Genomic DNA, 23,769 nt, shown 5'->3' with positions numbered 1-23,769 from the left:
AAAATTTTTTTCCTTTTTTCTACGTTTCCTTTTCATTCAAGAATAAAAATAACAAAGACTTTATATACGACTACAAACATGAGAATTTTTTTTTTTTTTCAGAATACATCCTATTCCAATCTCACTCCTTTTTTTGAGAGACAATCAATTAAGGTTTCTTATATTTTGAACATAAACAATAACATCTCGGACTCAAAATATTATCTACTGTCAATGTTATTTGTCTTCTAAAGACAAAAGAAATATTAATTTTTTGTTGTATCCAAAACTAACACTAATCAAAAAAATTTACAATTACAGGCAGACCCAGTTAACAATAGGGGTTCCGTTCCTTGGTGCCTTCATGCTAACTGAAAATAATTGCTAACTAAAATTCAAAGTCTACAGACGCCAAAATCCGCCTTACAGTGCCCTAGAATGGTTAACGATGCCTTAGTGCCATGGCCAAGTATTTTGCCCTAATATATAATAACTAATGAAAATGAGGAATTTCATTTGCCTAATCATTTACTATGGTCTGCATGGTAGTTCTACAAATTTTTAAAGTCAGATTCAATGAACTTGCTGGTAAATCTTGGCCTAGTATGTGAGAGAGTAAATCTTTGCCTAGTATGAGAGAGAGAGAGAGAGAAATCACCTTTTTCAGGCTACTAACATTTCCTCCATCTCATTATTTATCATATATCTTCTAGTTAACCCTCTTACGCCGAAGCGGTAAAAAAAAATTGTCTCCCGTGTGCCGGAGGTGTTTCAGAGTGAGCGCGGAAGCGGAAAAAATATTTTTTTCAAAAAATCACAGCGCGCTTAGTTTTCAAGATTAAGAGTTCAATTTTGGCTCCTTTTTTTTCATTGGCTGAAGTTTAGTATGCAATCATCAGAAATGAAAAAAATTATCATTATCATATATAAATAATGCGATATATGATAGCGCAAAAACGAAATTTCATATATAATTGTATTCAAATCGCGCTGTGCGCAAAACGGTTAAATGTAACAAGTTACTTTTTTTTTTCATTGTAATTTACTCTAAATTGCGATCGTTTTGGTATATAGCACATTGTAAAATGATAAAAGCAACACAGAGAAAATATTATCACAAAATAATGCATGAATTCGTAACACGCGGACGTAAACAAATATTTTTTTCAAAAATTCACCATAAATCTAAATATTGTCCTAGAGACTTCCAATTTCTTTCAAAATGAAGACAAATGATTGAATATTACTATACTGTAAGAGTATTAGCTTAAAATTGCAGTTTTCCACCATATCTTAAGAGTTAAAGTTGACCAAATGTCGAATTTTTTTATATATTTATTTTTTATATGCAATTATTTCAGAAATAAGAAAAGCTACAACCTTCAAATATTTTTCGTTTTATTCTTCATGAAATTGTGCACATTTTCATATATAAAACTCTATGAAATGCCTAATATGAAACGGAGCAAATATTCCGAGAATGGTACGTACGCATTTCGGAGATTTGTGGCGGAGAATCCGCGCGCGGAGGGAAGGAACGATTTTTTTTTAAATTCACCATAAATCTAAATATTTTGCTAGACTTCGAATTTGTTTCAAGATGAAGATAAATGACTGATTATTACTAGACTGTAAGAGTTATAGCTTACAATTGCGTTTTTCGACCATTTCGGTAGAGTCAAAGTTGACCAAATGTGGTTTTTTTCTATTTATCGTGATTTATATGCAAATATTTCAAAAATGAGAAAAGCTACAACCTTCAATTATTTTTTGTTGTATTCTACATGAAATTGCGCACATTTTCATATATAAAACTTTATGTAACGAATAATTTAAAATGGTGCAAACATTACCACAATCGCACGTATGATTTTTTCGGAAGAGTTACCGCGCGGACGTAAAGAAAATGTTATTTTTTTCATAAATTCACCATAAATTGAAATATTGTGCTAGAGACTTCCAATTTGTTGCAAAATGAAGGTAAATGCTTGAATATTACTAGAATATAAGCGTTTTAGCTTACAATTGCGTTTTTCGACCATTTCGGTAGAGTCAAAGTTGACCAAAGGTTGAAATTTTGGCAATTATCGTTATTTATATGAAAATATCTCAAAACTGATAAAATCTACAACCATGGGTTGTTTTTAGTTGTATTGTGAATGAAATTGCGCACATTTCCATATATAAAACTTTATATAACGGCTAATTTTAAAATGGTGCAAACATTACCACAATTGCATGTATGATTTTTTTCGGAAGAGTTACCGCGCGGACGTGCGGACGTAAGGAAAAAGTTTTTTCATAAATTCACCATAAATCGAAATATTGTGCTAGAGACTTCCAATTAGTTGCAAAATTAAGGTAAATGATTGAATATTACTAAAATATAAGAGTTTCAGCTTACAATTGCGTTTTTCGACCATTTCGGTAGTCAAATTTGACCGAAGGTTGAAATTTTGGCAATTATTGTTATTTATATGAAAATATCTCAAAACTGATAAAAGCTACAATCATGAGTATTTTATTGATGTATTTTACATAAAAATGCACACATTTTCATATATAATACTTCATGTAACGGCTAATTTACAATGGTACAAAAATTATGTCAAAGTGACGAAATAATTTCCGAGATGTGTCACAGATACTTTTTAGTGCGGCAAGAAAGAAATTCGCGCTCGCTCGCCTGCGTAACGATTGTAAACAAAACAACACCTTGATCCGTGAACTCCCAGCATCCCCCAAGGCGCGTGATTCAAAAGTTTTAGGCTGGTATTTTTCTGCGAATTTTAAAAAAAACTTTTGTAAGTCGACATAAAATACGTCCAATCGGCACACAGGAGACAAAAAATGTAGACGTAAAATACATCCAGTCGGCGTAAGAGGGTTAAATAAGTTAAAAAAGCAAATGAGATTGATAAAAGTATCGTTAGTAATGTTTTCATTATTGTTTAAATGCTGCAGCCATAAACAACTGAATGATAGTTGTTTTGCTACAACAACTGAACTGAATCTGATAACAACAGTGATAGGCTTGCATTTCAGCCATCGTACAATTGTAGAAAATTACCATAGGATTTATATATTTTTACATTTTACCTTTATTTGATATATAGAAAATATTGTTAAGGAAATATAGTACTGCTACATTTAAGCTGCAGTTGTAGCTGAAGCTGAGAAAACAAGATGTTCACACTGCTAATGAATTTTAAATTATCATGCATCTGCAACATGGAATGGATGCAACTCTAGTGCAGAAAAAAGTATTCAATGGAAAATACTGGCCATGGAAGAACACTTACTGTTGTCTTCACGCCAATACAGATAAATGTATAAATATGTAACTTGTATTATCATGAAATAGGATTAAAACAATGAACGGAATCTGCTTTTACACAGAAAAACATGCTGCCAACACCATCTACTAACAAAAAAAAATAACAATTGAGTTCACAACGAAGACTTATTGAAGTCATATTTCAATTTGAAAGCACATATAACCAAAAATAAGCTTGTCCCATATAAATAAGAGCTTCTAGAGATCTATTTACACTAAATAGAAGAAAGAAAATCACTTAATCGATTTAAATAGGGCGAAATAAACCTGTCTCTGTTGATTTTTCCAAACCAAAACATTGATCACTTTGTTCGTATTTTATAATACTATAGTCATATAAGACTAATGGATGCAGTGAAGGAAAGCATAAATTTTAAAAAGAGCCAAGGAAAAGCTGCATTTTCGTTATGTTTGTATTTCATGAGGGTCTCTCAGTGCTTAGGCTGAGTACTGATAATGGCACCATCTATTAAAGTAAAAAATAACTAGTCTAGTTCACAATAAGATGCATTTAAGTCATATTTAAACCTTAAAACACTTCATATAACAAAAAATGATCTTATCACATATGAACAGAATTTCTAGAGAATAATTTACGTTAAACAGAAGCAAGTTTAATGACATGTCCTAACTTCTCGATATGCTTTTTCCTGAACCGAAGGCGGAGCTACAAAGGAAGTCTCAATACTAGCATTACCAAAATGCATAGCCTGAGTACGGATAGCTGCAGATGCAGGGACACTAGATAGGATAGAACTGACAGGTCTACATCCTAACCTAACTAATTGCTATCACAATCTATCAGTTTTCCTTTTTTCCCAAATCTGACATATTCAGGCAAAGTCCTCAGAACAATCCCCTACATTCTTCACATCTAGTTCCAAGATCACACTCTGTACCCCTTCAGCTGGTAGAAACCGAATGTTGATCTTCAAATTCTAACATCCTGCTTACACCAAAATCATTCCTACATAGCCTAATGTTACTGGTTTTGCTTCCAGTGGAAGATATCCTTGGAAAATTAAATTACAATATGTACCGTAAACAGGTGTAAATCAGCCAAACTTCATAGAATACAAACAGTTGCCTAACCGTAATGGTGGCAAGGAGAATTCTGACAAGAGCTAAACCATTCAAAACACATCTGGTGGAGAACAGGTAAACTACACGGTCATCTGGGCAACCATTTGATTTTTTGTTTGAATGCCGACTTGCCTAACCGGCGCAGAGATATAGCTAACTTTGACAGTAGGTAAGATTCATCTCAAATAATAAATTACCATAAGGCTGGTCAAAGAACTGCACTTTTACTACAGCACTTCACTCTATCAACAAAGACATCTGTTTATTTGTTGATATTAATGGTACTAACTAAAATTGGACGTTTCACTTCAAGAAACAAAAATTAAATGTGCCAAATGAAGGATAATGTCTGCAGAAATAAAGCAAGTGAAAAATGACAATTTTTTAATAAATTTGTATTATACATAGCTGACAAACCTTCGATCTTAACAATACAATAACCTAATGCCAGCTGGAAACTGGTTAAAAACAATCAAAGATTGTAAAGCAAGGAATCTGTGGCATCTGGCCACTCATGCATATATGAGGTGGATGCTGGAACCTTGTAATGCACCAGTCTTTCTTCCAACCCAGGATATGAGAGGGGCGGCTAGAGATGGGCAGTTAACGTTAAGACCTCTGGTTTGTTAGCTATGAAAAATACAAATTGATTAAAAATTTGTCATTTGTTCATACACAAACAAACCTTCAGTCTTAAAAATAGGATAAACTTATACTTGGAGGGAGGTACAAGTACCCTGCGCCGCCTGGGAGCTCAGCCCACCTGACCACCCTTCCTAGAAGCTCAAGTTCTAAAGAAGAGAGTCTGAGCACGTGAGAGAACAGATTAAACACAATGAGACATATCCAAATTAATTGAATTCTTGGAAGGTAAAGAGAACTCTTGTCTGTTCAAGCAACAAGCCATGTAGGCCACAGAAATTTGTTACTACTTCTCCCTCCCCTTTTCAGAAAGAGGAATAAGTGCTACTGAGAAGCCGACTTGCTTAATGTATAAGAACAAACCAAATAAATGCACCCAGTATGGTTGCCATAATCACCTGTATCAGACCATGTCTTATTCTTCAACCCACCTGTAGGAAGAAGAAAGGAAAAAAGAAAAAGGAGGAGACCAGCCATCTCACCCATTCTCTCTTCCATACCATCATATTAGGTAAGATACAACTGTCCCTCTGGGAGCACTGGATGAGTTACACAACTTGTTGGGCAGCCACAACCGAACCCAGGGAAAAATGTGTCCAAGGACCTGTGGGCAAAGTTCTTCAGGAAAAGGAAGTGAACATGGTCTGCTGAAGCCAGGAACCAGCATTCAAAATCCTATGAACAGATAAGTTCTTATTAAATGCCAGAGAGGAACTCAATCTGATGATGTCATCTGCTCTAACTTGCACAGACTCTGTGATAGAACTAAATGGTGAGGAGTATGCCTGCTTAAACACCTCAGAGCCATAATGAAATGAATTTCTTGGAAATTTCCACTCTAAACCAGCCGGTGGTAACAAAAAGTCTACAACACCTACGTCTTAAGTGATGAATCCTTTTTAGATAGCGGCGCAGAGTCCTGACAGGAAAAAGCAAAAAACTCCTGCGGATTGCTGTCCACATACTCAATCAGGGAGGCAAATCTGCCATCATGAACCAAGGGATTTTGAGTTTTAGCTATGAATTCCGGGACAAATTCAACGGCCACAGAACTCAAACCCCTGGTACTTTTAGCATCATATCTCAGGCCATGAAGCTCTCAACTTTCTTCCAGGAAGCCAAGGCTAACAGGAAGACTTTCTTTAGAGGCAGAATCCTGACTGGCAAATGATGTAGGGGATTGAACAGAGCGCGAGTGAGGCTACTCAGGACCATAGTAAAAGCTAACATCACAGGTTTTAGTTCTCTTGATGAACAGGATTGTTCGAAACTCCTGGGCAACATTGAGATTTCCCAGGATGAAGAGATGTCCATGCCCTTCAGGCACAGGACCAACCCCCAAGGTGGCCCTGTAGCCCCAAAAAGCTGAGACAGAAAGAGGTTTTTCATTTCTGAGTAAGATTAAAAAATCAGCTGTCTGCTCACTGAAGTTCCCAGTGGAGAGAAATACCGTTGACGACCCCAACCACAGTAGACGGCCTACTTGCCCTAGTAAACCGCTGACAAAGACCTCCTGAGATAGTTGGACATTTGGCCTGCTGCTTTGTGAGAAAAGTCTCTCACTCTCAGGAGATACTTGACAGTCTCCAGCCATGAAAGTAATAGAGATCTTAGCGACTAGTAGAGCCTTTTCGCATGATGCTGGCCAAGGAGGTTGTTCCATGGGAGAATTTCTCAGAACCACTAACAGAAGATATAGAAGTTCTGAGAACACTTTGCCTGTGGTCACAGAGGTACCACCAAGGTCACCCTGAAATTCCTGGAACTCACTGCTCTGTTCAAGACCTGAAGGATCAGGCAGAACAGAGGGTAGGCGTGGACCTCAGGATTGTGCCAAGGATGCTGAAGAGCATCCTCTGCCAAAGGTAGTGGATCTTAGACCACTGAGAAGTAGACCTCCAGCTTCCTGTTAAGCAAGTGGCAAAAAGGTCTAAAATGGGTCTTCCCCAAAGACGAAATGGCCTGTCCACTACGTCTAGATGTATAGACCACTCCGCATGTAGGACTTTACTCCGATGGCGTAGTTTGTCGGTCACCACATTCCTCCTGCCTGGAATGTATCTGGCCATGAGCTCCACAGAACTGTTGATCGCCCACTGGGGCATCTTGACTGTTAATGAGTGGAGCAGGCTGCAAAAACAAGTTGTTTTCTCCAACGATAAACAATTTTTCTAAAAGAATGCATACTGCTGATTTGTTTTCAAAATAATTACACAGTACTGTACTTATATAATTCTGAGCACACATTAAATGGGTTAAAGTGATGTATTAAAGAGTAAAATCAGTTAAATACATAATTTATTTAACTGGTAAAGTAACATGAACGTTTGTTTGCAAAAGTATCCATTTAACAGCTATACTTCTCACACAAAATTTTTCTCAACTATATTAGATTGATGGGAAATATACAAAAAACTTATTTCTAGATAAACGCTATACGTAATACAATATACAGCAATGAGCATTTTAATTTATCTTGGCATAAAAACAACACAGAGTCCATTGCAATAATCCCTCAAATCAAACAGAGTATATATACACAAGAGTATCTTTGATACAAAATCAAGAGAATAAAGGAAATCTTGAGGTAACTAAACAAACATATCACATCACTGCCAAACTCATGACTAGTCTTTTCTGCAAAACAAACACAGATGAAATTTAAGTTTTGGTGTCACTTATGAATACCTAAATTTGTTAAGTGACTGAGATTATATAAAAGCTGCTTGTTGACACTCTAGGATGCAAAAGAATATTATGACAATTTTTACAAGACTAGAAATTGAATTACAATACTCCTTCTTGAGCAAATATACTGAATTCACAGCATTTACCAGCAGAACATTTTGATGAAGCATCATACCTTTTACCTCATATATGACAGCATTGGCATTTAGCTGGAGGAAGAAAAAACAAAGCGAGTGTTCTTACGCCACTTTAACGTCAAGTGACCTTCTCAAAGATGATCTTGGAAAAGACTATGAGATTGTACAAATCTTAAATACCCATGTGATTTTAATGACAGATCTATGCATTTGCAAAGCAAGAGACAATTGTGAAGTACCTAAAAGTGATTTTAATATAAAAAACCTTATTTTACAATACTGTAACTAATTTGTGCCCATCAACAGAATGCTAAAACCATTTAATGGTTAGTTATTTTTAATAACTATTGCACTGAAGCACAAATTGATCATGAATTTACTTCCATAAAAGAATGGTTGTACTATACATGAAATCCCTTGCAATCAATGGAACACAAAGTTTGAGTGACAAAGTGCCAAAGATCTTGAAATATGATTATATCAACATAAATGTAATGTTAGAACACTGAATTCATTCAGTATTTGATTATATCAACATAATCTAATCAACATAAATACAATGCTAGAATACTGAATTTATTCAGAATATTTCAGCACATGAATGACAATACAAGCTGAAAAATTCAGACATCATGTTCTGTAAAGACATTATTAAACAAAGCATTACTGAATTACGCATAATAATGAAAAATCAGGCTGATTAGATCAACAATCGCCCAAGGATGAAAAAATTGAATTAACCACTTGTAAATGTTGTTAGAAAATTAGTTTTAAATAGCTAAGATAGTTTTTATGCAATATTGCTGCCAGGGATAAATTTGAAATCACCTATGATTTTTTGTATTACTTGCCCCTGAGGTCAAAGAACCTGAAAGTGCTAGGTCATCTTCTTGTTTTATTACTTCCTTCAGCTTAATGATAATCTGATCATTGCAAGTTCAAGCAATACATTGTCAGTAAGACAGCATATAAGATACAGATTTTTTAAGTCTAAAACCAGCTCTATATTGTACTTCATATGAAAGCAGGTTCACTTAAATGAAGACTACTGGAGCCTACAGTACATGTTTTGATATTTTGCCTAAACAAATCTATGAAATCACTTCTTGAATCATCAATACAGCCAATTACAGAGTAAAAAAAAATTAATAACTGAAATTTTTAAGTTATATATGTGCCAGCCATGGCAAGTGACTATTTGATTTATGATTTCATTCATAAGCTCATTAGGTAATGTTGTTTGGCACATACCAGCATTTAAAAGATTCATGCACAGCATCACCCAATCTTGGGTAATGCACACTGGTCATCATTGAGCAAGCATCTGGAAGATACCCAATTATATTTTGTGTACTGGACAGAGAAGCAATCGCCTAAGAACTTCATAAATTTGAATATGTTGTGAAATGAAAATGATTAACAATAAATGTTGAGGAAATACAAAGCACAGTAGTACAGTGATAGTGAGTGTGATGAGTAAATGAAGCTAAATAAAGAGCTAACAGTTTTGCTGATGGGGATCTTGGCCAGTTGACCATCCATTTGGTCCATATGGAGAGACATATTATCGCAGTGAGGTCTACTTTATCATTTATGGCTGCAGGATGAGTACCAATATGTGCAGTGTAATCATGGAGGAAATGGAGAGGCTTCTCTTTATGCAGATGCAGGACATGAATGAGAGGGAATCCAGCATTCTTTCCTAAATAATAATGATAAACATTATCTTTGACTGCAAGTCTCAAGGATCATGCCAGAGGACCAGATTACAAGGGAATTTGTGTTGCAAGCCATGTCTAATATAGGATCTAAATATGCTGTCACATGAGGAGAATCTTTCAGCATCCTACCATGTTAGGCCACCAATGTGGGATACAAAAGGAATTCACATTCTCACATAGGCCAAAATGACTTATTATTAACTTCAAGCCACGAGTTTTTCAGGATTTGGCTACAAGACACTTACAAGCCATAGGAAGCCTAAAACTAAGATACTTAATGTTTTACAAGTTATTAAAAATTCGTTCCCAGAGTATGTTAAAAGTCTACTATGTGTTAAAGCCTCTAGCACTAGAAAGTGTGCCTATAGCACTTATCAAAATTACATTGACATAGGCTGGGAATGTGCTAGATTGACTATTCTTCCAAATTGACTTCATTTCTGTCACAAATAATGCTAACTTTATGTAAATATTGATGGCAAAATGCAAAAAAGATGCCAGATAATTTGCATGTGACTGTGTTAAAAAGCCTGCTGTGCAACATTTAGTCTCCTCTGAATGGAAAAGACTGCACATGGATTCAAGGCTGCCAAGGACTCTATACCACCCTTGCATTACTTTCCAACACAAGGTTTCTAACTAATGTCCACATCAACATAAGATTCAAGAGAATCCATGGCACTGTTTATTGAGGAGCACCATCAGGTCATCTGGAAATCCAGCTTCAAGACATAGATAATGAAACTGACTACTAATCATACATACTCAGCTAGTTATGCATCTTTGGCTTTAAAATTAAGTTAAAAATCAATTCCTCTTCATCCTCGCATATAATGCTTCTAGATACCCGAAAACCGTGAAGGGCTGGCATGAGAACATCCAAGTAGTATCCTTACCTTTACATACCACTTCTCTTCTCTATCCCCTGAAACAGCCTGAGGTCTGGATAAACTAATCTTTTATAATAAGTATCCCCTGAACCCGGACATCATCCTTACCTTCATAGTGTACTGCTAATGGCATACAATACAGAAAATTATCAATTTTCCTGATACCTGACACAATGATAGAGTATCTGAAGAGCTTAAGAGTCAGATATGAAGCTGACTACAGTGCGCCATAGATGGTTTGGATGAACTGCAATTGTCAATGATGAACATGGTATGGAAGAGACTATCACCTGAATGGGACTCCTACTTCATAGGATTCTCTTTAGTGAGAAGCATCCATAAAAGAAGTGAGCTGTTGCAAGTGGTTGAGTTTCACTAATGGTTTAGACAAAAAAGGCTGAAAATGTCAATTTCTTACACATTCACGTGCATTTGGGCATCCCTGCACAATTCGATGTCATGAGGGAAGTTGCTCCTGACACTTCTACTGATTGGAATACAGCACCACTATTTCAAGGGAACTTACAGTACTTTGAAGAGAAGAAGAACTGACTTTGAAGAGAAGGAGAACTGGGGAAGAGGAAACAATGTGCTTGGCATACAAGTTTTTTTCTTGTCTCAAGCCTATTTCTCCTCACCATACTTCTTTGTCCAGGGAAGCTGACACTCGTCCCAAATCCACCTGGTCTGTGTTATCTACTAACCCCTCCAGTCCTATCACCCTTTTATTTTCAAAGTTAAGATCTCTAATTGACAACTGCAAATTGCTTCACTAAGACCTATGGGTTTGGGGATTTGTAGAGAAGTTGGCATGGACTGGCCACAGATTATGAAAAGTATAATATATTTTGAATATATATACTTTTTCATATTCCTATTTCACTAAAATTAAGTATATTTTATCATATACCTATCTGATACAATGTATGGAACTGCACTTGGGTCCTAAATTGTTTACATAGGTTGTTGTGGTGAGGGTAACATTTATTTGGAGTACATATAACTTTTCCATGTGTTAAATGCTGTTGAATCCAGGACAGACTGTATCCTATAAAAGCCCAATTCTTTTACAGACTTGACCCATCCTATGTACTGTAAATGCAGACATAATCAGAGATTATAATTGTACATTGCATAATATGTACCAAACTTCCTCAAGATTAATCTAACTAACATTCACAGTAATGTTTCCAACTACGTTTTGCCCTTTTGTAAAATGTGCATCCACTTGGCCCTCTTGTGTATCTATCTGGGAGAAAATGTTGAAACCTAGTGTATTACCACTGCATTTACATGACTTGAAACATAACTTTGCCACCTGCCTCTTCTTTGCCCATTAGTCAGGGTCAGGAGTTTATAGCAAAGATAACTTGAGGTATTTCAATTGCTTTCAAGTTCATATTGCACCATTCCCTAAGATCCTTAGATGTGTATATCTCCAACTGACTTTTGAATAACTACATGAATAACCAAAGTATGTGTAACTGTGACTTCAAGTGTTGAAAATTTTGTGACCATTGTGAAAATGAATGCTATAAAACAGACCACTTGATTTGGACACAGGATTTTAATTTTAATGTGATGCAGTTTTTACTAATATGTAGTGTCAAGGAATTTAGGTTTTCTATACTATTTTCCAACAAGTTAATATGGAGTTAAAAATTACTTATAAAGTTAAAAGTATGAGTGGGTTACAATCACTTAGAGTGCAACCACTTGTTTTTTAAATGTTACATAAAGTCAAATTTACAATATTTCTTAATATAACCTGTCATGATGTGCATGACGCAATCCTCTCATTTATCCAGGACTTGCTATACAAAAAATGTGCCTCACATATACTGTGGTCCCCCCCTATTCGTGGGGGATGTGTACCAGCAATCCCCCCCCCCCCCCCAGTAGTTGGAACTCCTATAAAAACGCTGAAAACAGCCTATTTTGTTAGTTAAAACTCAAGAAAAAACCCCTAAGCATTTTTAAACTTGGTTTCTTTAATAGTTTTGTTACAAAAAGCGCATTTTATGATGAGATTCATAATAAAACCAGGAATTTTTGAATATTTCTCATAGAAAAATACCGCAAATTTTCCGCAAATGATGGGGGAAACGTTCCCGAGAGAAATCCGCAAATGCGGTCTGTGAATCCGGAGAACACGAATACGGAGGGTCCACTATAGACACAATGCTTAATGGACATATTTACAAACAAGTACCATTTATCTTGCTCCCTTCCTAACTCAATATCAGTGGGTTGCCCTGGTTTACCCACTGCTGAGCTGTACAACTTGCATTTTATCTATGTATTCAAGTGCATTCACTGTTGTTGAATTTTTGCACTATGTATAATCTATTTTTCATTAGAGGATATGTAAACCTTTCCATTTTATGAAGCTTGCTTATAAAATTTTCCACTTCCATAAAATTATGCAGCATTCATTCAATATTTCCTCAATTGTAGCAAAACATTAACAGTAAAAATGCATTTTATTGTAATATGAACTTACAAGGGTTTGTTCTTTTTCTTATGTCATTTGTGTGATATTTGCTGAAAAAATATGGACAAGGTGAAACATCACTAAATGAGCAACTTTTGAAACACGATACAGTACATTCTCAATTAATCTTCAATGATATCCAAAATTAAATGCTTGTGTTACACTACTGCAACCCAGCAATTTGAATACCATTCTAAAATACTACAGCTCAAAGTGTTACGTGTACATATAAAACAATGCACAGAAACTTGTCCAATAAGCAATTATAGACTGTGATTCTGAATAGCCCCAGGTAAACTAGGATATTGAATATCAACATGCATCCTATGTATGGTGAGCATAACTTCCAATATCTTGCATGATTAAAACCCAACCCTGATGTTTTTGTCATGAGGAACTTTGGCCCACTATTCTACATACAAGAATGAAAAAATTTGGTTGAAATCTTAAGAGCTGAACTCTTAATTTACTATTATTTCTGCAGAAAAGATGGACGAGCAATGACCAGACTACATCTCTATTACAATTTACTTTCAATCACTTCAATACCCATTCCAGAATATGATGTAAATAATTATTTGCAAATTACTTATAATTTCCTAACATACTTCTTGATATAAAATTTTACATTAATCATATCATATACTTATTTGACAGAACCTTTACTTATCAGTGCTGTAAAAACCCTACCATGATAACTACGTACAACAATTACCGTATTCATATTTTACATTACAAAAATAAAAAGCAGTGATTTGGGCCTATGTTCCAAGACTGCACCAAAGAACAGTATTAAGGTAAGGAAGAAGGTCAATAATATAATTTTTTACTACCTCTACTCAATACTGAAACAACATACCTTCCACAAATATTTCTGAATAAAGCTCTACTCCAAATTCTTGCTAAGTACTGCACTTCTACGAGGTTTAAATAACTTATAAACAATAAGATTCAGCAGATTACTTTGTACAAATATTCCTACTCATGTCTGCAATCTACTTAGACTATGGCTTCACTAAATCATTAAAAATGACAAAAATGCTAAATCCAAAATTCACATATTTACAAGTAAGTGTACAGATTACAATTACATCATAGATACTTTTATATACAAATACATGGATACAAACATCCAAGGTCCACTTAGTAATGCCCAACAATTTTAATGCATATTTAAAGTGCAAAGTGGTTTGCACTATCAATGGCTGTCTTTAAAAAATATGAATACAGTGTACTTTTTGAAACAAACTACGTACCACCTATTACAAACTGAACTAAAACACTCAAAAAGTGTTACATTTTCTTTCCTATCTTAAGACTACATATGATACAGATTTGTCATGAATACTTTAATCAATAATAAATAACACAAACTAGTCATGACCTAAATTCTTAATGTAGCGCTGCATTAGGCCATGATCCATACTTACAGCTCTAGGTCCTGAGTTCTGCTGGAGGAAAGTATCCTGCGATGGTAGTGACGAAGAAATAACTTCACCCTCTTGGACTTCATCCTTTTCATCCTTTTCAACTGGGTTTTTGTTCAAGGTGCTAGATTCTTTCCGCTCTTGCTGTGAATACAAAAATCTTATTTAACTTTCTCAATATCTATACAAATATCACTCTTACCTAAAGTATAAAAAATAACTGCTTGGCTTTATTCCTTCTCTGCCTTTCCCAGAAATGACAAATAATTTTTCAAGTACTCAGGAGACTGAAACCTATGAAATCTAGATCCTGCTACTAGGCATTACAGTATTCTCAAACCATGTAAAGAAAAAAATATACAATATCACAGCAGTGAGCACTTAAATCTAAAACTGGTCTAACAAACAAAAATAAACCTAAAAAAGATTGTTGTGGTTTAAACCAGAATCTCAGAATATTCAATCTTCTATATAAACATTATAGGGCAAAATTTTCTTTCCTAGCAAGAATGTCACCCTTCCAAATATAATCTTTATCCAACTACTCCATGTTTTGTTAACAGAACTGTTGGATATGATTTGTAATTTTCAATGATATTAATGATGCCACATACGTAATATAAATCTACTTCTGAAAAATTCCCTAGTCAAGAAAATCAAATAGTATGCACACCTTCCATACCTTACAAAAAGATGACACAATCGTTGAACTTTAAAGGTACTTTAACATGTAGGCATGAAAGAAAAAGAGATGCTGATACATATAGCAGTGAGGCTCCAATTTATATGACTACAACAAACAAAAAAAATCCTATAAATAATTATATGATAGTAATGAAATCAATTATAATGATATATTATTATTATTATATAAAGGATTAGTTTATCCAGACCTCTGAGCCTAATAAAGGCTCTTCTCGGGCTGGTTTTCAGGAATTAATCCTGAGAAAAAAATATTAGGCTTTATTTAGAAAATCAATATTATTTAGGAACATGGAGATCTTTTTAAGTAAAGAATCTTTGCCTTCAGCAAGAATGCCTTTTAACATTAGGTTTTAAAAATAAATGCTTATTTGTTGGTTCTAAGTTGGACATTCAACTAATAAGCGTTGGACGGTCATTGGTGTTTGGTATGTATTACATTTCATTGGGTCTGAATGTGGATTTGACATTAACCCTCTTACGCCGAAGCCCTAATCTCCTGTATGCCGGCGCCGGTTTGGAGTGAGCGCGGAACCGGAAAAAATAATTTTTTCAAAAAATCACAGCGTGCTTAGTTTTGAAGATTAAGAGTTCATTTTTGGCTCATTTTTTTTTTCATTGCCTGAAGTTTAGTATGCAATCATCAGAAATGAAAAATAATATCATTATCATATGTAAATAATGCGATATATGGTAACGAAAAAAATCATAGATAATTGTATTCAAATCACGCTGTGCAAAAAACGGTCAAAGCTAACGAGTTACTTTTTTTTTCATTGTATTGTACACTAAATTGCAATCCTTTTGATATATAATACATAGTAAAACAATAAAAGCAACAACGGAAAAATATTATCACAAAATCATGTACGAATTCGTAACGCAAGGACGTAAAAAAATGTTATTTTCAAAAATGCACCGTAATTCTAAATAATGTTCTAGAGACTTCCAATTTGTTTCAAAATTAAGACAAATGATTGAATATTACGATACTGTAAGAGTTTTAGATTAGAATTGCAGATTTCGACCATTTCGGACGAGTTAAATTTGACCGAATGTCGAAATTTTAATATATATATTTTTTTATATGCACATATTTCGAAGATGGAAAAAGCTACAACCTTCAATTATTTTTTATTGTATTTTTAATGAAATTGCGCACATTTTGATATATGAAACTCTATAAAAAGGCTAATATGAAAAGGAGCAAATATTAGGATAATGCGATGTACGTATTTTGGAGACTTGCGGCCGCGAATCGGCGAGCGGAGTGAAGGTAAATATATTTTTCAAAAATTCACCATATATCACAATATTGTTTTAGAGACTTTAAATTTGTTTCAAAACGAAGAAAAATGACGGAATATTACTAGGCCGTAAGAGTTTTAGCTTACAATTGCGTTTTTCAACTATTTCGGTAGAGTCAAATTTGACCGAACGTGGTTTTTTTTCTATTTATCGTGATTTATATGCAAATATTTCGAAAAAAGAGAAAAGCTACAACCTTCAATCATTTTTAGTTGTATTCTAAATGAAATTGCGCACATTTTCATATATAAAACTTTATGTAACAGCTGATTTTAAATGGTGCAAACATTTCGACAATCGCACAAAAAAATTCTGATTTTTTCGGAAGAGTTACCGCGCGAACGTAATGTTTTTTTTTTTTCATAAATTCACCATAAATCGAAATATTGTGCTAGAGACTTCCAAGTCGTTGCAAAATGAAGGTAAATGATTGAATATTACTAGAATATAAGAGTTTTAGCTTACAATTGCGTTTTTCGACCATTTCGGTAGAGTCAAAGTTGACCGAAGGTTGAAATTTTTGCACTTATTGTTATTTATATGAAAATATTTCAAAATTGATAAAAGCTACAACCATGGGTTGTTTTTTGTTGTATTGTGCATGAAATTGCGCACATTTCCATATATAAAACTTTATGTAACGGCAAATTTAAAAGGGTGCAAACATGAGGACAATCGCACGAAAAAATTTATCGGAAGAGTTATCGCACGAACGTAAGGGAAAATTTTTTTCATAAATTCACCATAAATCGAAATATTGTGCTAGAGACGTCCAATTTGTTGCAAAATGAAGGCAAATGATTGAATATTACTATAATATAAGAATTTTAGCTTACAATTGCGTTTCTCGACCATTTCTGTAGAGTCAAAGTTGACCGAAGGTTGAAATTTTTGCACTTATTGTTATTTATATGAAAATATTTCAAAATTGATAAAAGCTACAATCATGAGTATTTTTCTGTTGTATTTTACATGAAATTGCACACATTTTCATATATAATACTTCATGTAAAGGATAATTTAAAATGGTGCAAAAATTATGTCAAAGTGACGAAATAATTTCCGAGATGTGTCACTGATACTTTTTAGTGAGATAAGAAAGAAATTCGCGCTTGCGCGCCTGCGTAGCGATTGTAAACAAAACAACGCCTTGATCCGTGAACTCCCAGCATCCCCCAAGGCGCGTGATACAAAAGTTTTCGGCCGGTAGGCCTATAAGTATTTTTCCGCGAATTTTTAAAAAAACTTTTTTGAGCCGACGTATGATACGTCCAATCGGCATACGGGAGACATTTTGACTCAACGTTTAATACGTCCAATCGGCGTAAGAGGGTTAAACGACCATGTGAAAATCTAGTATGGCCTATATGTAGTCTTGTTAACATAACTTCTTTGGATCTTTCTTTTTGAGACGATGACATCTACAAATGTATTTCAGTTTTTATATTTTCAGTTTATTTGTAGTTGGTACTGATGTCCAATCTGTTTGCCAGTCTTGATATATTAAAGGCTTAACAGATGTTACCCATCCTAATACTGGGGCATGTGTAATTGTTGGTGGAATAGTGCACGCTAATTTGGCAGCTGTATCTGCTTTTTTGTTTCCTTCAATTCCCACATATACTGGAATCCAACATATTTTTATTAATATTCTTGATTGAATAATTTGATGGACTTTTATTTGGGTTTCTTGTACAAGATGATTTGGAGATTTGTTTTTGTTTATAGCATTGATAGCACTTCATGAGTCACTGAAAATTATGGTGGATATTGCTGTTTACAGATATTATGTCTAGTGCTATTCGTATGGCTGAGTTTTGCAGTATATACCGATGATATTCGGAGAAGACTTATTTTGATTAATTTATCTTTTGAGAATGCTGAAGCTCCTAATCCAGTGTTGGTTTTTTTGATAATTGTAATTTCTGTTTCATCCTCAAGGATTACCCTTTCCGTGGTCTATCCAGAGCTCCATTGTGACCAGACTAATGTAAAGGAATTTTCTTTTAATTGGTCTTGTGGCTGCGAATGCTAATACCCAGTTTACCTACGTCAAAAACCACAAGAAGAAAAAGTGGTTATGCGCGCACACACCGTCATATTATTTACATATGACCAAAATCCGACCTTAGGTAGAACTCTCATGTGAAGTCTTCTGAGTGATACGAACTGCTCCATGGAAGCTAACATTCCAAACCAACTCATTCATTTGTTTGTTGTGCATGAACTCGTCTATTGTCAAGGCAAGATTCCACTTTCTTGGGGGATGGAAATGTCCGAAAAACTAATGAGTTCAGCATCATCCCCAAATATACTATTGCCTGAGATGGGACCAGCTGGGACTTCTACAAGTTCATGAGAAGACCAAATTCTTGGGTTAATTGAAGTCTTGTGAAGGTCCTCTGTGCATTGGTCCTTCAATGTTGATCGAAGGAGCCAATTGTCCAAATACAGGGTGATGTTGATCCCCATATGATGAAGCCAACCTAGGGGAGCTAGAACACGTGAAGACTTCAGGGGAAGTCAGCAGTCTGACGCACAGAGCTCGGAACTGGAAGGCTTAGTCCTGCAACACAAACCCGAGATATTTCTTGATGATGGATGAATGGGGATGTGGAAATATGCGTCCTGCATATCTACTGACACCATCCAGTTCCCCTGGTGAATGAACGCAAGGATGGAATGGTTGGTTTCCATTCTGAATTTTGTTTTCTGAATGAAAAAATTCAGAGCACTCACGTCCAAGACCAGTCTCCATCCTCCTGACATCTATGGTACTATGAACAGGTGATTGCAGAACCTCTCAGAAGACTTTTCTTCTACTATCTCTAATGCCTTCTTGGAAATAGGTGCAGAAACTTCCTCCCTCGAAGAGGCCAAACACTTCTCTGAGTTTTTGGAATAGGCAGTCAAGGTGACAGGATTCTTGACTAAGGGAGGTTCTACTCTGAGGGGATAGAATAGCCCTCTTTGAGGACTTGAACAATCCACTGCTCCGCACCTTTTTCCTTCCACCTTTTCCATAACAGGTGGAGTCTGTCTCCCACTGGAGCATGTAGGAGGAGGACGTGCCGATCACTTCTTGGTCACAGGTTTGAAGGACGATTTCTAAATGGATTTGCTTGCAAAATGCACTGTAGGTCTTGTCCTGGTAGGCTGTTTCACTCTCCCTCCCTAAAAGGACTGTCTCTGCACAGGTGCTTCTGACCTTCAAGAGAAGGTATGAAGTTCTTTATATCGTTTAGAAACTTGAGACAAAAGATCCTGTGTAAACTTCTTGTGTAGGGGCAGCAATGTTATTCGCAGTGGCCTGTGGAAACAAAAAATCCTTAAGGGAGAGAAAATAAGAGCAGACTTCTGAGTAGAAGTAACTCCCTTAGCTGTGCAAGAGACCCGTAACTCTCTCTTCTTCAGTACTCCCATAGTAACAAGGGAGGCTAACTCATGAGCACTGTCTCTGACTCCCTTGTCCAAAGAAGAAAGAATTCCAAACTCATCTGCTACGTATTTGGGAGGGAGTTGAGGGCACATCCACTACGTATTTTTGAGGGAGTTGAGGGGAGTCTTGAGTCTTTCTAGTGAGAGCCCCTACTGCCCACTCCATAAAACTGGTTACTTCAAAAACCTTGAACCATAAACCAGTTGCGTAACAAGTGGTCTATTTCCGCAAACAAAAACAACTTTAGATGCAGAAAATGCCGATCTAGAAGGATCAATAAGCGCAGAGAAGTCTCCATGGGCAGAAGCAGCCACACCCAGTGAGGGAGCTTCTCCTGTGGCGTAACAAAAAATACCTCCTCTGAGATATTCTTACTGGAGGAAAGGCGAAGCAGGCCTTCCTTTGCTCTCTCTTGATCGGAAGCCACTTGTCTGCTTCCCTAAGTGCCTTCTTAGCAGACATTGAAAGCACCATCCTTGGAAGTTTACTCTGATCCAGAGTTTGGCTACTCATCATGAAAGTAGACACTGGAGTAAAAAAAAGTAGGAAAGGTACAAAGCAGGTAATGAAGAAGTGACCCATATGCCGTTGAAGAAGAGTCCTCTTTTGCTTCTCTAGAAGATCCTTCCTCTACTGAAGAAAAATGGATAAATGCAAGTCTGAAAGTCAAGCAAGGTTCAGTCAATGGCTTCTTCAAAAACTCGAAAATGTCGTCCAACCTCTTCCTAATAGGATCCATAGACGGATCTACGACTGACGACAAACTGATGGCGCTTAGAAGCCAAAGCAGAAGAATCTAGCGCAACAGGTAATTCTAAAACATCCAGGAAAGCAAGTGCCAAGGTACGCTGGGGTGCTACAGAAAGCTCCTGAGAAGATGAATGAATGGGTGCTGCTGGGCACTCTAAAGCTGTGATGTGTTCGGGTGCTAATGGGCGCTCGTCAGGAACAAAATATCCAGCAGTTACTGGGGGGTTCGAGAGGTCTAGCAATTGTGGGTGCCAATGGGTGCTCAGAAGTCACTGTACCAGACGTGCTAACACTTACGTCTGTCAGAAGTCTTTCTTAGCTTCTTTGAAATATATTCTCTCGTTCTCATAAACTGAAGAAAAATGTCCTAGAAAACCCTAAAAATGCAGAACTGTTGATCCTGCACTGAAGGAATGCCTCTAGCCTTCTTGGGAGGCACCTGATGGGTAGTGGGCATTCCTGACAATGGCCTCTTCAATGGCCTAAACTTCTCCTTAAAGTGCCACTGACGCCTATTCTCCAGGATGGACGCTTCCGAAGACAAAAGCTTCAACACCTCCATAAAGGCACCTTTCCAATGGCCGTCTGAGACACCCTGAGAAACTGCAACAGGTACATCTGAGGGGGTGACTACCCATGGGCAGTGATTAAATATCAGTTTAGTCAAGTGTTATTTTATTTCTATTTTCTGTATTGGTGAAATGTGGGTGTTGTTCAATGTATAGGAAACATGTCTGATTTTACAAAATGTCTTGATGTATCTAGGTTGTGTTGTGACGTCAAAGAAGACAAGGCAGTGGCGGTAGCGTGGGGTGGAAAAGTAAACAATAACAGATCATGCAGAAGAGGACGCGTGGACCTGGTGTTTGGTATGGTAGGAGAGCTCTCTGTCTTATAAGAATTTGTGGATTGTAAGTAATGTAGTGGTGTTGATCAAAGTCTTAAGCTGGATTATACTGGGGCCAAGAAATGTGAACAAGTGGGTAGACTGCATGATTGTTGCATATAGGAAAGATCAGGCTACGAAAATATTCACACTGGTAGCAGAACGTGGTTGATTAAAGATGGTCGGATCAGATAGTGAACAAAGGGAGATACACAAAGATTGGCTTGTGGTGTGTGGAGAAGAAGTGAAATATCTGGGGATAGAGATAAGAAGAGCTTAAATGGGAAAGCCCTAGAAGTAACAGAAGGAATAGATAAGAGATAAACTTAAGGGTAAAGAGAGTTCAAAGATAATCCTACCCAAACTATATAAAGTTGATCTAAAAGATACACTAAGGGAGAACTACAGTAAAATGAAAAACTATAATTTAAAACAGGAAGAGACTCTAGTGAAAAGATGAGAGATATTTTAATTAGGTATGAAAATGTAGAATCAGAGAGTAAACAGTGATGAGGAAAACATGCTTGAAGGAGAAGCTAAGGGTTTTCTTGTATATTGGAACAAGCAAATCTCATAGAAAATAAAAAAAACAAATGGTATTAGTAGGTTGTGGTCAAGGAAAGTTGGAATATACAGAGTCACATATGAAAAGAATATTTGAGGGATTAGGGAATAAAGAGGAATGGGAATGGTGGGGGTCAGAAGGCAATGTGAATTCTGGGAGAAAGAGGGAAAACCAGAGATATTGGGGAAAAAAGAAACAAGAGGTAGGGGAACCGAGGTAGGGGTGGAAGAAATCCTATAAATAAAGAAGGGAGAGTAACATTATGTCCAATATGCAAATCAAAATGGCATTGGGCTAGGTATTGTCCTCAGAATTTTCAAAATAAGAAGAAAACAGAAACAAAACAAGAAGAAAATAAGCAGAAAATAGAAACTGGGACAGAAGCTAGTAAAATAGAGAAAAAGCGTTGGGAAGAGGCTGATGCAATTTTAGACACAGGATGTAAATCCTTTGTCATGGGTTTGAGTCAGGAAGAGTTGAGGATAATGAAGGACACTAAGGCAGAGTCTAAAAAAAGTATTTAACCCTTAAACGCCTATTGGACATATTTTACGTCGAGATAAATGGTCTGTCGGGTGCCGATTGGACGTATTTTACGTCGACATAGAAAAGTTCTTTAAAATTTGCTGAAAAATACTTATAGGCCTACCAGCCGAAAACTTTTGAATCACGTGCCTTGGGGGATGCTGGGAGTTCACGGATCAAGGTGTTGTTTTGTTTACAATCACTATGCAGGTGCGCAAGCGTCAATTTCTTTATCGCACTAAAAAGTATAAGCGACACATCTCAGAAATTATTTCGTCACATTGACATAATTTTTGCACCATTTTAAATAAGCCGTTACAGAGTATTATATATGAAAATGTGCGCAATTTCATGTAGAATACAAAAATAAAATACTCATGATTGTAGCTTTTATCAGTTTTGAAATATTTTCATATAAATAACGATAAGTGCCAAAATTTCAACCTTCGGTCAAATTTGACTACCGAAATGGTCGAAAAACGCAATGGTAAGCTAAAACTCTTATATTTTAGTAATATTCAATCATTTACCTTCATTTTGCCACAAATTGGAAGTCTCTAGCACAATATTTTAATTTATGGTGAATTTATGAAAAAACTTTTTCCTTACGTCCGCGCTGTAACTTTTCTGGAAAAATCATACGTGCGATTGTCGTAATGTTTGCACCATCTTAAATTAGCCGTTACATAAAGTTTTATTAACGGAAATGTGTGCAATTTCATGCACAATACAACTAAAAACAACCCATGGTTGTAGCTTTTATCAGTTTTGAAATATTTTCATATAAATAACGATAAGTGCCAAAATTTCAACCTTCAGTCAACTTTGACTCTACCTAAATGGTCGAAAAACGCAATTGTAAGCTAAAACTCTTATATTTTAGTAATATTCAATCATTTACCTTCATTTTGCAACAAATTGGAAGTCTCTAGCACAATATTTTAATTTATGGTAAATTTATGAAAAAAACTTTTTCCTTACGTCCGCTCTGTAACTCTTCCGAAAAAATCATACGTGCGATTGTCGTAATGTTTGCACCATTTTAAATTAGCCGTTACATAAAGTTCTATATATAGAAATGTGAGCAATTTCATGCACAATACAACTAAAAACAACCCATGGTTGTAGCTTTTATCAGTTTTGAAATATTTTCATATAAATAACGATAAGTGCCAAATTTTCAACCTTCAGTCAAC

At 35.8% G+C, this 23,769-nt stretch overlaps 1 protein-coding gene across 3 annotated transcripts in view; it reads right to left on the bottom strand.

Moving 5' to 3' along the window:
- LOC135211212 (TBC1 domain family member 1-like) overlaps positions 1 to 23,769 on the bottom strand; it is a 307,524-nt gene that overhangs the window by 325 nt on the left and 283,430 nt on the right. Inside the window, exons 26-27 of one of the 3 annotated variants that reach the window (XM_064244446.1) lie at positions 14,402 to 14,542; positions 7,323 to 7,678 (exon numbers count right to left, since the gene is read on the bottom strand). In XM_064244446.1, the coding sequence (XP_064100516.1) occupies positions 7,646 to 7,678; positions 14,402 to 14,542 (174 nt within the window). In that variant the 3' untranslated portion in view covers positions 7,323 to 7,645. Of the gene's footprint in view, positions 1 to 7,322; positions 14,543 to 23,769 lie in introns of those variants that run through there. The other 2 variants (XM_064244447.1, XM_064244445.1) reach the window with 2 other exon arrangements.

Source organism: Macrobrachium nipponense, chromosome 4 (assembly GCF_015104395.2).
Source record: "Macrobrachium nipponense isolate FS-2020 chromosome 4, ASM1510439v2, whole genome shotgun sequence".
Classification (NCBI taxonomy): domain Eukaryota; kingdom Metazoa; phylum Arthropoda; class Malacostraca; order Decapoda; family Palaemonidae; genus Macrobrachium; species Macrobrachium nipponense.
This window is presented reverse-complemented; position numbering and strand designations above follow the sequence as displayed.